At 44.5% G+C, this 14031-nt stretch overlaps 1 protein-coding gene across 3 annotated transcripts in view; it reads left to right on the top strand.

Moving 5' to 3' along the window:
- The window catches only part of LOC110516691 (proto-oncogene vav), a 53482-nt gene that overhangs the window by 11813 nt on the left and 27638 nt on the right, over positions 1 to 14031 (top strand). For all 3 annotated transcript variants that reach the window (XM_036948782.1, XM_036948783.1, XM_036948781.1), the window contains exons 3-6: positions 4385 to 4501; positions 11259 to 11317; positions 12115 to 12180; positions 12662 to 12770. In XM_036948782.1, coding sequence (XP_036804677.1) covers positions 4385 to 4501; positions 11259 to 11317; positions 12115 to 12180; positions 12662 to 12770 — 351 coding nt within the window. The remainder of the gene's footprint in view (positions 1 to 4384; positions 4502 to 11258; positions 11318 to 12114; positions 12181 to 12661; positions 12771 to 14031) is intronic.

The following is a 14031-nucleotide window of genomic DNA, read 5'->3' as shown; positions in this document are numbered from 1 at the left end:
CGTTCAAGGACACCAGTTAAAGTGTTGCAGACAGGCCTGGAGGCTGGTTGGCAACGTGTAGCAGCTTGTTGAGTTGCTGGGGAGCTGCGTTAAAGTTGTGGTGTTTAAATCTGGTCCTCTCCTGAATTTGTGTTTGTTCTGAACACCATTATTAAGCTGCACGCTGTTATCACTGTTTCCTGCTTCATTTCCATAGCGACCGTTCCATAGCGACCGTTCCATAGTGACGAGCAGACCGCATGTAAGCCCCCGGACAATGAGATAAGAAAATCACCTGTGTGTGTGTGTGTGTGTGTGTGTGTGTGTGTGTGTGTGTGTGTGTGTGTGTGTGTGTGTGTGTGTGTGTGTGTGTGTGTGTGTGTGTGTGTGTGTGTGTGAGAGAGAGTTAGTATCAATGACCATCATCTCTTCTGGTTTACAGTGTGGTGGGTTTAAGTGACTGGGGAATCCTTTCTGTGGGTCATAATATTTAGTTCATTGATAAATGTTATTAAATGTCAATATTTGTCATGTGCGCCAAATACAACAGGTGTAGTAGACCTTACAGTGAAATGCTGAATACAACAGGTGTAGTAGACCTTACAGTGAAATGCTGAATACAACAGGTGTAGTAGACCTCACAGTGAAATGCTGAATACAACAGGTGTAGTAGACCTCACAGTGAAATGCTGAATACAACAGGTGTAGTAGACCTTACAGTGAAATGCTGAATACAACAGGTGTAGTAGACCTTACAGTGACATGCTGAATACAACAGGTGTAGTAGACCTCACAGTGAAATGCTGAATACAACAGGTGTAGTAGACCTCACAGTGAAATGCTGAATACAACAGGTGTAGTAGACCTCACAGTGAAATGCTGAATACAACAGGTGTAGTAGACCTTACAGTGAAATGCTGAATACAACAGGTGTAGTAGACCTTACAGTGAAATGCTGAATACAACAGGTGTAGTAGACCTTACAGTGAAATGCTGAATACAACAGGTGTAGTAGACCTTACAGTGAAATGCTGAATACAACAGGTGTAGTAGACCTCACAGTGAAATGCTGAATACAACAGGTGTAGTAGACCTCACAGTGAAATGCTGAATACAACAGGTGTAGTAGACCTCACAGTGAAATGCTGAATACAACAGGTGTAGTAGACCTTACAGTGAAATGCTGAATACAACAGGTGTAGTAGACCTTACAGTGAAATGCTGAATACAACAGGTGTAGTAGACCTTACAGTGAAATGCTGAATACAGCAGGTGTAGTAGACCTTACAGTGAAATGCTGAATACAACAGGTGTAGTAGACCTTACAGTGGAATGCTGAATACAACAGGTGTAGTAGACCTTACAGTGAAATGCTGAATACAACAGGTGTAGTAGACCTCACAGTGAAATGCTGAATACAACAGGTGTAGTAGACCTTACAGTGAAATGCTGAATACAACAGGTGTAGTAGACCTTACAGAGAAATGCTGAATACAACAGGTGTAGTAGACCTTACAGTGAAATGCTGAATACAACAGGTGTAGTAGACCTTACAGTGAAATGCTGAATACAACAGGTGTAGTAGACCTTACAGTGAAATGCTGAATACAACAGGTGTAGTAGACCTTACAGTGAAAGGCTGAATACAACAGGTGTAGTAGACCGTACAGTGAAATGCTGAATACAACAGGTGTAGTAGACCTTACAGTGAAATGCTGAATACAACAGGTGTAGTAGACCTTACAGTGAAATGCTGAATACAACAGGTGTAGTAGACCTCACAGTGAAATGCTGAATACAACAGGTAGACCTTACAGTGAAATGCTGAATACAACAGGTAGACCTTACAGTGAAATGCTGAATACAACAGGTAGACCTTACAGTGAAATGCTGAATACAACAGGTGTAGTAGACCTTACAGTGAAATGCTGAATACAACAGGTGTAGTAGACCTTACAGTGAAATGCTGAATACAACAGGTGTAGTAGACCTTACAGTGAAATGCTGAATACAACAGGTGTAGTAGACCTTACAGTGAAATATTGAATACAACAGGTGTAGTAGACCTTACAGTGAAATGCTGAATACAACAGGTGTAGTAGACCTTACAGTGAAATGCTGAATACAACAGGTTTAGTAGACCTTACAGTGAAATGCTGAATACAACAGGTGTAGTAGACCTTACAGTGAAATGCTGAATACAACAGGTGTAGTAGACCTCACAGTGAAATGCTGAATACAACAGGTGTAGTAGACCTCACAGTGAAATGCTGAATACAACAGGTAGACCTTACAGTGAAATGCTGAATACAACAGGTAGACCTTACAGTGAAATGCTGAATACAACAGGTAGACCTTACAGTGAAATGCTGAATACAACAGGTGTAGTAGACCTTACAGTGAAATGCTGAATACAACAGGTGTAGTAGACCTTACAGTGAAATGCTGAATACAACAGGTGTAGTAGACCTCACAGTGAAATGCTGAATACAACAGGTAGACCTTACAGTGAAATGCTGAATACAACAGGTAGACCTTACAGTGAAATGCTGAATACAACAGGTAGACCTTACAGTGAAATGCTGAATACAACAGGTGTAGTAGACCTTACAGTGAAATGCTGAATACAACAGGTGTAGTAGACCTTACAGTGAAATGCTGAATACAACAGGTGTAGTAGACCTTACAGTGAAATGCTGAATACAACAGGTGTAGTAGACCTTACAGTGAAATATTGAATACAACAGGTGTAGTAGACCTTACAGTGAAATGCTGAATACAACAGGTGTAGTAGACCTTACAGTGAAATGCTGAATACAACAGGTTTAGTAGACCTTACAGTGAAATGCTGAATACAACAGGTGTAGTAGACCTTACAGTGAAATGCTGAATACAACAGGTGTAGTAGACCTCACAGTGAAATGCTGAATACAACAGGTGTAGTAGACCTCACAGTGAAATGCTGAATACAACAGGTGTAGTAGACCTTACAGTGAAATACTTACTTACAGGCTCTAACCAACAGTGCCAAAAAGGTATTAGGTGAACAATAGGTAGGTAAAGAAATAAAACAACAGTAAAAAGACAGGCTACATACAGTAGAGAGGCTATATACAGTAGAGAGGCTATATACAGCAGCGAGGCAACATACAGTAGTGAGGCTATAAACAGTAGAGAGGCTATATACAGAGTAGCGAGGCAACATACAGTAGTGAGTCTATAAACAGTAGAGAGGCTATATACAGTAGAGAGGCTATAAAAGTAGGGAGGCTACATACAGTAAAATGTGTGTGTGTGTTGGGTTGTAGCAGGTGTGTGTGTGTGTGTGTTGGGTTGTAGCACTCTGGGGAGTGGCCGTGCTGAGTGTGTAACTCTGGGGAGTGGCCGTGCTGAGTGGCCGTGCTGAGTGTGTAACTCTGGGGAGTCCTATGAGGTGACTAGTGTCCTCCCTTCATAACACATGTTGAGACACTTTGCATAACTGCACAGGGAAGTGTCCATTGCAACAAAAGGAATCCACGTCTGTGAACATCAGTGTGTGTGTGTGTGTGTGTGTGTGTGTGTGTGTGTGTGTGTGTGTGTGTGTGTGTGTGTGTGTGTGTGTGTGTGTGTGTGTGTGTGTGTGTGTATGCTCATACCAGGGTCATATATCAGTGCCAGTCAAAACATTTCCCCTTTTTTTTAAATTAGAGTTCTCTATTTAACAATGCTGACACCACACACACACACACACACACACACACACACACACACACTGCTCTGGCAGGAAGCTATGCAAATCTGATTCTGCAAATGTCTGACCGCTGAGCAGCAGGGTTTTGTATTAGAGACATTAATGTGTTTTACACTGACTAGATGAACACCTTGTGGCTCTCTTTCTCTCTCTCTCCTCTCTCTTTCTTTCCATCTCTCTCTCTCCTCTCTCTTTCTCTCCATCTCTCTCTCTCCTCTCTCTTTCTCTCCCTCCCCCTCATGTTATCTCTCCTTCTCTCCCTTGATTCTATCCCTCCACCTCCCTTCTGGTTTCCATAGTGATGTGCACAGTATTGTGTCTGTCGATCAATCAAATAATCAGTCAATCATTACACAAGTTGGCTGAGGGGGATGTGTGATGATGACCAATTTCAATGTGATAACTGAACCTATAAAGTGTGACTCAATGGCTTGTGAATAACCTGTTCTGATTAGCCCACTGTAGTTCCTGTGTCTTAACTAACTTGATATGATTGGCTTCTGTAGTTCCTATGTCTTAAATAACCTTATCTGATTGGCTCCTTTTTGTTCCCGTGTCTAAAAAACCCGATATGATTGGCTTCTGTAGTTCCTGTGTCTGAAATAACCTTATCTGATTGGCTCCCTGTAGTTCCTGTGTGTGAAATAACCTGTTCTGATTGGCTCCCTGTAGTTCCTGTGTCTGAAGAACATCCGTACGTTCCTGGGGGTGTGTCAGGAGAAGTTTCACCTGAGGAAGACTGAACTGTTTGAAGCCTTCGACCTGTTTGATGTCAGAGACTTCGGCAAGGTGTGTGTGTGTGTGTGTGTGTGTGTGTGTGTGACATCACCTCACCTCATCTGAACTCTCTATTGTTCTCTCTCTCGTTTTACATGTACATTTTAGTCATAAAGCCGACGCTCTGATCCGGAGAGTCTTACAGTTGCAGAACATTCATCTTCAGATAGCTAGGTGGGACGACCATTCATCTTCAGATAGCTAGGTGGGACGACCATTCATCTTCAGATAGCTAGGTGAGACGACCATTCATCTTCAGATAGCTAGGTGAGACGACCATTCATCTTCAGATAGCTAGGTGAGACGACCATTCATCTTCAGATAGCTAGGTGAGACGACCACATACAGTACATTCATCTTCAGATAGCTAGGTGAGACGACCACATACAGAACATTCATCTTCAGATAGCTAGGTGGGACGACCATTCATCTTCAGATAGCTAGGTGAGACGACCATTCATCTTCATATAGCTAGGTGAGACGACCACATACAGTACATTCATCTTCAGATAGCTAGGTGAGACGACCACATACAGAACATTCATCTTCAGATAGCTAGGTGGGACGACCATTCATCTTCAGATAGCTAGGTGAGACGACCATTCATCTTCATATAGCTAGGTGAGACGACCACATACAGTACATTCATCTTCAGATAGCTAGGTGAGACGACCACATACAAAACATTCATCTTCAGATAGCTAGGAGAGACGACCATTCATCTTCAGATAGCTAGGTGAGACGACCATTCATCTTCAGATAGCTAGGTGAGACGACCATTCATCTTCAGATAGCTAGGTGAGACGACCATTCATCTTCAGATAGCTAGGTGAGACGACCACATACAGAACATTCATCTTCAGATAGCTAGGTGGGACGACCACACAGAACATTCATCTTCAGATAGCTAGGTGAGACGACCATTCATCTTCAGATAGCTAGGAGAGACGACCATTCATCTTCAGATAGCTAGGAGAGACGACCATTCATCTTCAGATAGCTAGGAGAGACGACCATTCATCTTCAGATAGCTAGGTGAGACGACCATTCATCTTCAGATAGCTAGGTGAGACGACCATTCATTTTCAGATAGCTAGGTGAGACGACCATTCATCTTCAGATAGATAGGTGAGATGACCATTCATCTTCAGATAGCTAGGAGAGACGACCATTCATCTTCAGATAGCTAGGTGAGACGACCATTCATCTTCAGATAGCTAGGTGGGACGACCATTCATCTTCAGATAGCTAGGTGAGACGACCACATACAGTACATTCATCTTCAGATAGCTAGGTGAGACGACCATTCATCTTCAGATAGCTAGGTGAGACGACCATTCATCTTCAGATAGATAGGTGAGACGACCATTCATCTTCAGATAGCTAGGAGAGACGACCATTCATCTTCAGATAGCTAGGTGAGACGAACATTCATCTTCAGATAGCTAGGTGAGACGACCACATACAGTACATTCATCTTCAGATAGCTAGGTGAGACGACCATTCATCTTCAGATAGCTAGGTGGGACGACCATTCATCTTCAGATAGCTAGGTGAGACGACCACATACAATACATTCATCTTCAGATAGCTAGGTGAGACGACCATTCATCTTCAGATAGCTAGGTGAGACGACCATTCATCTTCAGATAGCTAGGTGGGACGACCATTCATCTTCATATAGCTAGGTGGGACGACCATTCATCTTCAGATAGCTAGGTGAGACGACCATTCATCTTCAGATAGCTAGGTGAGACGACCACATACAGTATATTCATCTTCAGATAGCTAGGTGGGACGACCATTCATCTTCAGATAGCTAGGTGAGACGACCATTCATCTTCATATAGCTAGGTGAGACGACCACATACAGTACATTCATCTTCAGATAGCTAGGTGAGACGACCACATACAGAACATTCATCTTCAGATAGCTAGGAGAGACGACCATTCATCTTCAGATAGCTAGGTGAGACGACCATTCATCTTCAGATAGCTAGGTGAGACGACCATTCATCTTCAGATAGCTAGGTGAGACGACCATTCATCTTCAGATAGCTAGTTGAGACGACCACATACAGAACATTCATCTTCAGATAGCTAGGTGGGACGACCACACAGAACATTCATCTTCAGATAGCTAGGTGAGACGACCATTCATCTTCAGATAGCTAGGAGAGACGACCATTCATCTTCAGATAGCTAGGAGAGACGACCATTCATCTTCAGATAGCTAGGTGGGACGACCATTCATCTTCAGATAGCTAGGTGAGACGACCATTCATCTTCAGATAGCTAGGTGAGACGACCATTCATCTTCAGATTGCTAGGAGAGACGACCATTCGTCTTCAGAGAGCTAGGTGAGACGACCATTCATCTTCAGATAGCTAGGTGAGACGACCATTCCTCTTCAGATAGCTAGGTGGGACGACCATTCATCTTCAGATAGCTAGGTGAGACGACCATTCATCTTCAGATAGCTAGGAGAGACGACCATTCATCTTCAGATAGCTAGGTGAGACGACCATTCATCTTCAGATAGCTAGGAGAGACGACCATTCATCTTCAGATAGCTAGGTGAGACGACCATTCATCTTCAGATAGCTAGGTGAGACGACCATTCATCTTCAGATAGCTAGGAGAGACGACCATTCATCTTCAGATAGCTAGGTGAGACGACCATTCATCTTCAGATAGCTAGGTGAGACGACCATTCATCTTCAGATAGCTAGGTAAGACGACCACATACAGAACATTCATCTTCAGATAGCTAGGTGGGACGACCACACAGAACATTCATCTTCAGATAGCTAGGTGAGACGACCATTCATCTTCAGATAGCTAGGTGAGACGACCATTCATCAGATAGCTAGGAGAGACGACCATTCATCTTCAGATAGCTAGGAGAGACGACCATTCATCTTCAGATAGCTAGGTGGGACGACCATTCATCTTCAGATAGCTAGGTGAGACGACCATTCATCTTCAGATAGCTAGGTGAGACGACCATTCGTCTTCAGATAGCTAGGTGAGACGACCATTCATCTTCAGATAGCTAGGTGAGACGACCATTCATCTTCAGATAGCTAGGTGGGACGACCATTCATCTTCAGATAGCTAGGTGAGACGACCATTCATCTTCAGATAGCTAGGAGAGACCACCATTCATCTTCAGATAGCTATGTGAGACGACCATTCATCTTCAGATAGCTAGGAGAGACGACCATTCATCTTCAGATAGCTAGGTGAGACGACCATTCATCTTCAGATAGCTAGGTGAGACGACCATTCATCTTCAGATAGCTAGGAGAGACGACCATTCATCTTCAGATAGCTAGGTGAGACGACCATTCATCTTCAGATAGCTAGGTGAGACGACCATTCATCTTCAGATAGCTAGGTGAGACGACCACATACAGAACATTCATCTTCAGATAGCTAGGTGGGACGACCACACAGAACATTCATCTTCAGATAGCTAGGTGAGACGACCATTCATCTTCAGATAGCTAGGAGAGACGACCATTCATCTTCAGATAGCTAGGAGAGACGACCATTCATCTTCAGATAGCTAGGTGGGACGACCATTAATCTTCAGATAGCTAGGTGAGACGACCATTCATCTTCAGATAGCTAGGTGAGACGACCATTCATCTTCAGATAGCTAGGAGAGACGACCACATACAGAACATTCTGAAAATATTCAGACCCTTTGACTTTTCCGTTACGTTACAGCCTTATTCTACAATGGCGTAAATTGTTTTTCTTCCTCATCAATATACACACAATACTTCATTATGACAGAGTAAAAACAGGTTTTTAGAAACTTTTGTAAATGTATAAAAAATGTAAAATGTAAATATTATATTTACATAAGTATTCAGACCCTTTATTCAGTACTTTGTTGAAGCACCTTTGGCAGTGATGACAGCCTCTAGGCTCCTTGGGTATGACACTACAAGCTTGGCACACCTGTCTTTGGGGAGTTTCTCCCATTCTTCTCTGCCTGAGGTTGGATAGGGAGCGTCGCTGCACAGCTATTTTCAGGTCTCTCCAGAGATGTTTGATTGGGTCCAAGTCTGGGCTCTGGCTGGGCCACTCAAGGACATTCAGAGACTTGTCCCGAAGCCACTCCTGCATTGTCTTGGCTGTGTGCTTAGGGTCATTGTCCTGTTGTAAGGTGAACTTTCACCCCAGTCTGAGGTCCTGAGCGCCCTGGAGTAGGTTTTTTTGGCAAACTCCAAGCGGGCTGTCATGTGCCTTTTACTAAGGAGTGGCTTCCGTCTGGCCACTCTACCATAAAGGCCTGATTGGTGAAGTGATGCAGAGATAGTTGTCCTTCTGGAAGGTTCTCCCGTCTCCACAGAGGAACTCTAGAGCTCTGTCAGAGTGACCATCGGGTTCTTGGTCACCTCCCTGAGCAAGGCCCTTCTCCCCCGATTGCTCAGTTTGGCCGGGTGGCCATCTTCTTCCATTTAACAATGATGGAGGCCACTGTGTTATTGGGGACCTTCAATGCTCCAGACTGGTACCCTTCCCCAGATCTGTGCCTCAACACAATCCTGTCTCGGAGCTCCACTGACAATTCCTTCGACCTCATGTCTTGGTTTTTGCTGTGACATGCACTGTCAACTGTGGGACCTTATATACACAGGCATGTGCCTTTCCTGAACATGTCCAATCAATTGAATTTACCACAGGTGGACTCCAATCAAGTTGTAGAAACATCTTAAAGGATGATCATTGGAAACAGGATGTAAGCTTGTGAAAGTATTCACCCCCCCCTTGCAATTTTTCCTATTTTATTGCCTTACAACCTGGAATTAAAATATATATTTTTTGAGGTGTATCATTTGATTTACACAACATGGCCCCCCCTCTTTGAAGATGCAAAATATTTTGTAAACATGATGAACTGGAGCTCAATTGCGAGTCTCATAGCAAAGGGTCTGAATAGTTATGTTAATTAGATATTTTTTGTTTTTACATTTAGTAAACATTTTTTTTTTAAATCATTTTTTTACACTTTGTCATTATGGGTTTATTGTGTGTAGATTGATGAGGATTTAAAACATTGTTATTTTTATTGAATCCATTTTAGAATAAGGCTGTAACGTAACAACATGTGGGAAAAGGGGGAGGGGTCTGAATACCTTCGGAATGCTCTGTTTCACAGTCCAGTAGGAAAAGGGGGAGGGGTCTGAATACCTTCTGAATGTTCTGTTTCACAGTCCAGTAGGAAAAGGGGGAGGGGTCTGAATACCTTCTGAATGTTCTGTTTCACCGTCCAGTAGGAAAAGGGGGAGGGGTCTGAATACCTTCTGAATGTTCTGTTTCACCGTCCAGTAGGAAAAGGGGGAGGGGTCTGAATACCTTTGGAATGCTCTGTTTCACAGTCCAGTAGGAAAAGGGGGAGGGGTCTGAATACCTTCTGAATGTTCTGTTTCACCGTCCAGTAGGAAAAGGGGGAGGGGTCTGAATACATTCGGAATGCTCTGTTTCACAGTCCAGTACGAAACAGACAACAGGTTTTATTCAGGAGGGTGGGGGCTGTCGGGGCGGGACGGCCAAGAGGGCTCGGGGTTGTTGAGTCTGAAGGGAGGAGCAGTTCCCCTTGCTGTCGTCTGAACGTGTGTGTGTGCGTGTGTGCGTGTGCGTGTGCGTGTGTGTGTGTGTGTGTGTGTGTGTGTGTGTGTGTGTGTGTGTGTGTGTGTGTGTGTGTGTGTCGTCTTTGACATGGGGGTTACAGCTGTTTTCTTTCGTTTTATTCTGCTCACAGTCTGCAGCTTCCTGTCAACGTGTCACCACGGTTACCATAAGCCGACCCAGTTACAGGAACAAGGCTTGTTTCTCTTTGAGACCCCAGAACACAGTCCACATACTTATGGCCATATAGTGTCCATGCAGTACCAGTCTTCTGTCTCTCAGCAGTTGGTTGATCTGCTCTCTTCCTTCTCCTCTACTTCAGGTTTCACTTCTCTCTCTCTCTCGCTCTCACTTCTTTCTCTCTCTCTCTCTTTCTCTCTCTCTCACTTCTTTCTCTCTCACTTCTTTCTCTCTCTCTCTCTTTCTCTCTCTCTCTCTCTCTCTCTCTCTCTCTCTCTCTCTCTCTCTCTCTCTCTCTCTCTCTCTCTTGCTCTCACTTCTTTCTCTCTCTCTCTTTCTCTCTCTCTCTCTCTCTCACTTCTTTCTCTCTTCAAGACGCTGTTGCTTCTCTCTCTCTTTCTCTCTCTCTCGCTCACTCTCACTTCTTTCTCTCTTCTTCAAGATGCTGTAGTTTCGGTCTCTCTCTCTCTCTCTCTCTCCATCCAGTTGCTGAGTCATAGCAAAACTGTAAGACAGAGAGGGAGCAATAGAAGCGTTCCAGTATATTGTCCCTCTCGTGTCCTTTCATAAATAGGTTCCGTTTTCTGTCTGCTAAACAGCTCACCACCAGCAAAACGACAGCAATTAAATATCTAGCATATTTATCTAAAAAGTCTCTCATCCCATGTCTCTCTATGTCATCCCATGTCTCTCTATGTCACCCCGTGTCTCTCTATGTCATCCCATGTCTCTCTATGTCATCCCATGTCCCTGTATGTCATCCCATGTCTCTCTATGTCATCCCATGTCTCTCTATGTCACCCCATGTCTCTCTATGTCATCCCATGTCTCTCTATGTCATCCCATGTCCCTGTATGTCATCCCATGTCTCTCTATGTCATCCCATGTCTCTCTATGTCATCCCATGTCTCTCTATGTCACCCCTGTATGTCTGTGTTTCAGGTGATAGATACCTTGTCCATTCTGTCCCAGTCCCCCATCTCCATCCAGAAGGGTTTCCAGTAAGTTACTTTATAAACTCAACCATTCTCCTTTCTTCTTTATTGGAACATTAAACACTATCTTTATGTCTTCTCTCTCTCCCCACCTCCCCCATCTCTCTCTCTCTCCCCACCTCCCCCATCTCTCTCTCCCCACCTCCCCCATCTCTCTCTCTCTCTCTCTCTCTCTCTCCCCACCTCCCCCACCTCTCTCTCGCTCTCTCCCCACCTCCCCCATCTCTCTCTCTCTCTCCCCACCTCCCCCATCTCTCTCTCTCTCTCTCTCTCTCTCTCTCTCTCTCTCTCTCTCTCTCTCTCTCCCCACCTCCCCCATCTCTCTCTCTCTCTCTCCCCACCTCCCCCATCTCTCTCTCTCTCTCTCCCCACCTCCCCCATCTCTCTCTCACTCTCTCTCTCCCCACCTCCCCCATCTCTCTCTCTCTCTCCCCACCTCCCCCATCTCTCTCTCCCCACCTCCCCATCTCTCTCTCTCTCTGTCTCTCTCTCTCTCTCTCTCGCTCTCTCTCCCCACCTCCCCCATCTCTCTCTCTCTCTCCCTCTCTCTCTCTCTCTCTCTCTCTCTCTCTCTCCCCCATCTCTCTCTCTCTCTCTCTCTGTCTCTCTCTCTCTCTCGCTCTCTCTCTCTCTTTCTCTCTCTCTCTCCCCACCTCCCCCATCTCTCCCCTCTCTCTCTCTCTCCCCACCTCCCCCATCTCTCCCCTCTCTCTCTCCCCACCTCCCCCATCTCTCTCTCTCCCCACCTCCTCCATCTCTCTCTCTCCCCACCTCTCCCATCTCTCCACTCTCTCTCTCTCCAGGTCTTTCCCAATAGATGTCTGTATTGCTGATGATGATATCTACAACGGTCTCTCTGACCAGATTGAGTAAGTTACTGTGTGTGTGTGTGTGTATGTGTGTGTGTGTGTGTGTGTTGAATCATAATGACTAATTTGATCCTCTCTCTCTCTCCCTTCCTCCCTCTCTCTCCCTTCCTCCCCTCTCTCTCCCCTCCCCTTTCTCTCTCCCTCCCCTCTCTCTCATCCTCCTCTCTCTCTCCCTCCCCTCTCTCTCCCCAACTCTCTCCCTCCCATCTCTCTCTCTCTCTCCCTCCCTCCACTCTCTCTCTCTCCCTCCCTCTCTCTCCCCCTCTCTCCCCCATCTCTATCCCTCCCTCCTTTCTCTCTCCCTCCTCTCCCTCCCCCCTCCCCTTTCTCTCTCCCTCCCCTCTCATCTCCTTCCCTCCCTCTCTCACCCCCTCTCTCTCTCCCTCCCCTCTCTCTCCCCCTCCCCTTTCTCTCTCCCTCCACTCTCTCTCTCTCTCTCTCCCCTCTCTCTCTCTCTCCCTCCCCTCTCTCCCCCTCTCAGTGAAACAGTGGACGAGGATGATGACCTTTATGACTGTGTGGAGGATGAGGAGAATGAGGGGGATGAGATATATGAAGACCTGATGAGGGCCGATGAGCCATCGGAGATGGTGAGAGAAGACAACGGTCAATACTACCAGAGATGTGTTAACTCAGCTACATTGTTTTCACACTTAAAGGATGGGGGAGCTGTTTTTACACTCGGGAATGGTCATTTTATGGTTGTGTATTGGTTCTGTTATGGTTTTGTTATTGTTGTGTATTGGTTCAGTTATGGTTGTGTTATGGTTCTGTTATGGTTGTGTTATGGTTGTGTTATGGTTGTGTTATGGGTGTGTTATGGTTTTGTTATGGGTTTGTTATGGTTGTGTTATGGTTGTGTTATGGTTGTGTTATGGGTGTGTTATGGTTTTGTTATGGGTGTGTTATGGTTGTGTTATGGTTGTGTTATGGTTGTGTTATTGTTGTGTATTGGTTCTGTTATGGTTGTGTTATGGTTGTGTTATGGGTGTGTTATGGTTTTGTTATGGGTTTGTTATGGTTGTGTTATTGTTGTGTATTGGTTCTGTTATGGTTGTGTTATGGTTGTGTTATGGTTCTGTTATGGTTTTGTTATGGTTGTGTTATGGGTGTGTTATGGTTGTGTTATGGGTGTGTTATGGTTGTGTTATGGTTGTGTTATGGTTCTGTTATGGTTTTGTTATGGTTGTGTTATGGGTGTGTTATGGTTGTGTTATGGGTGTGTTATGGTTGTGTTATGGTTGTGTTATGGTTGTGTTATGGTTGTGTTATGGTTGTGTTATTGTTGTGTATTGGTTCTGTTATGGTTGTGTTATGGTTGTGTTATGGTTGTGTTATGGTTGTGTTATGGTTGTGTTATGGTTGTGTTATTGTTGTGTATTGGTTCTGTTATGGTTGTGTTATGGTTGTGTTATGGTTGTGTTATGGGTTTGTTATGGTTGTGTTATGGTTGTGTATTGGTTCTGTTATGGTTGTGTTATGGTTGTGTTATGGGTTTGTTATGGGTTTGTTATTGTTGTGTATTGGTTCTGTTATGGTTGTGTTATGGTTGTGTTATGGGTTTGTTATGGGTGTGTTATGGTTGTGTTATAGTTGTGTTATGGTTGTGTTATGGGTTTGTTATGGTTGTGTTATGGTTGTGTATTGGTTGTGTTATAGTTGTGTTATGGGTGTGTTATGGTTGTGTTATGGTTGTGTTATGGTTGTGTTATGGGTGTGTTATGGTTGAGTTATGGTTGTGTTATGGTTGTGTTATGGGTGTGTTATGGGTGTGTTATGGGTGTGTTATGGTTGTGTTATGGGTGTGTTATGGGTGTGTTATGGGTGTGTTATGGTTGTGTTATGGGTGTG

The sequence above is a fragment of the Oncorhynchus mykiss genome, chromosome 17, assembly GCF_013265735.2.
Source record: "Oncorhynchus mykiss isolate Arlee chromosome 17, USDA_OmykA_1.1, whole genome shotgun sequence".
Lineage (NCBI taxonomy): Eukaryota > Metazoa > Chordata > Actinopteri > Salmoniformes > Salmonidae > Oncorhynchus > Oncorhynchus mykiss.
Note: the sequence above shows the minus strand (reverse complement) of the source record. Positions and strands in the feature narration are given on the sequence as shown.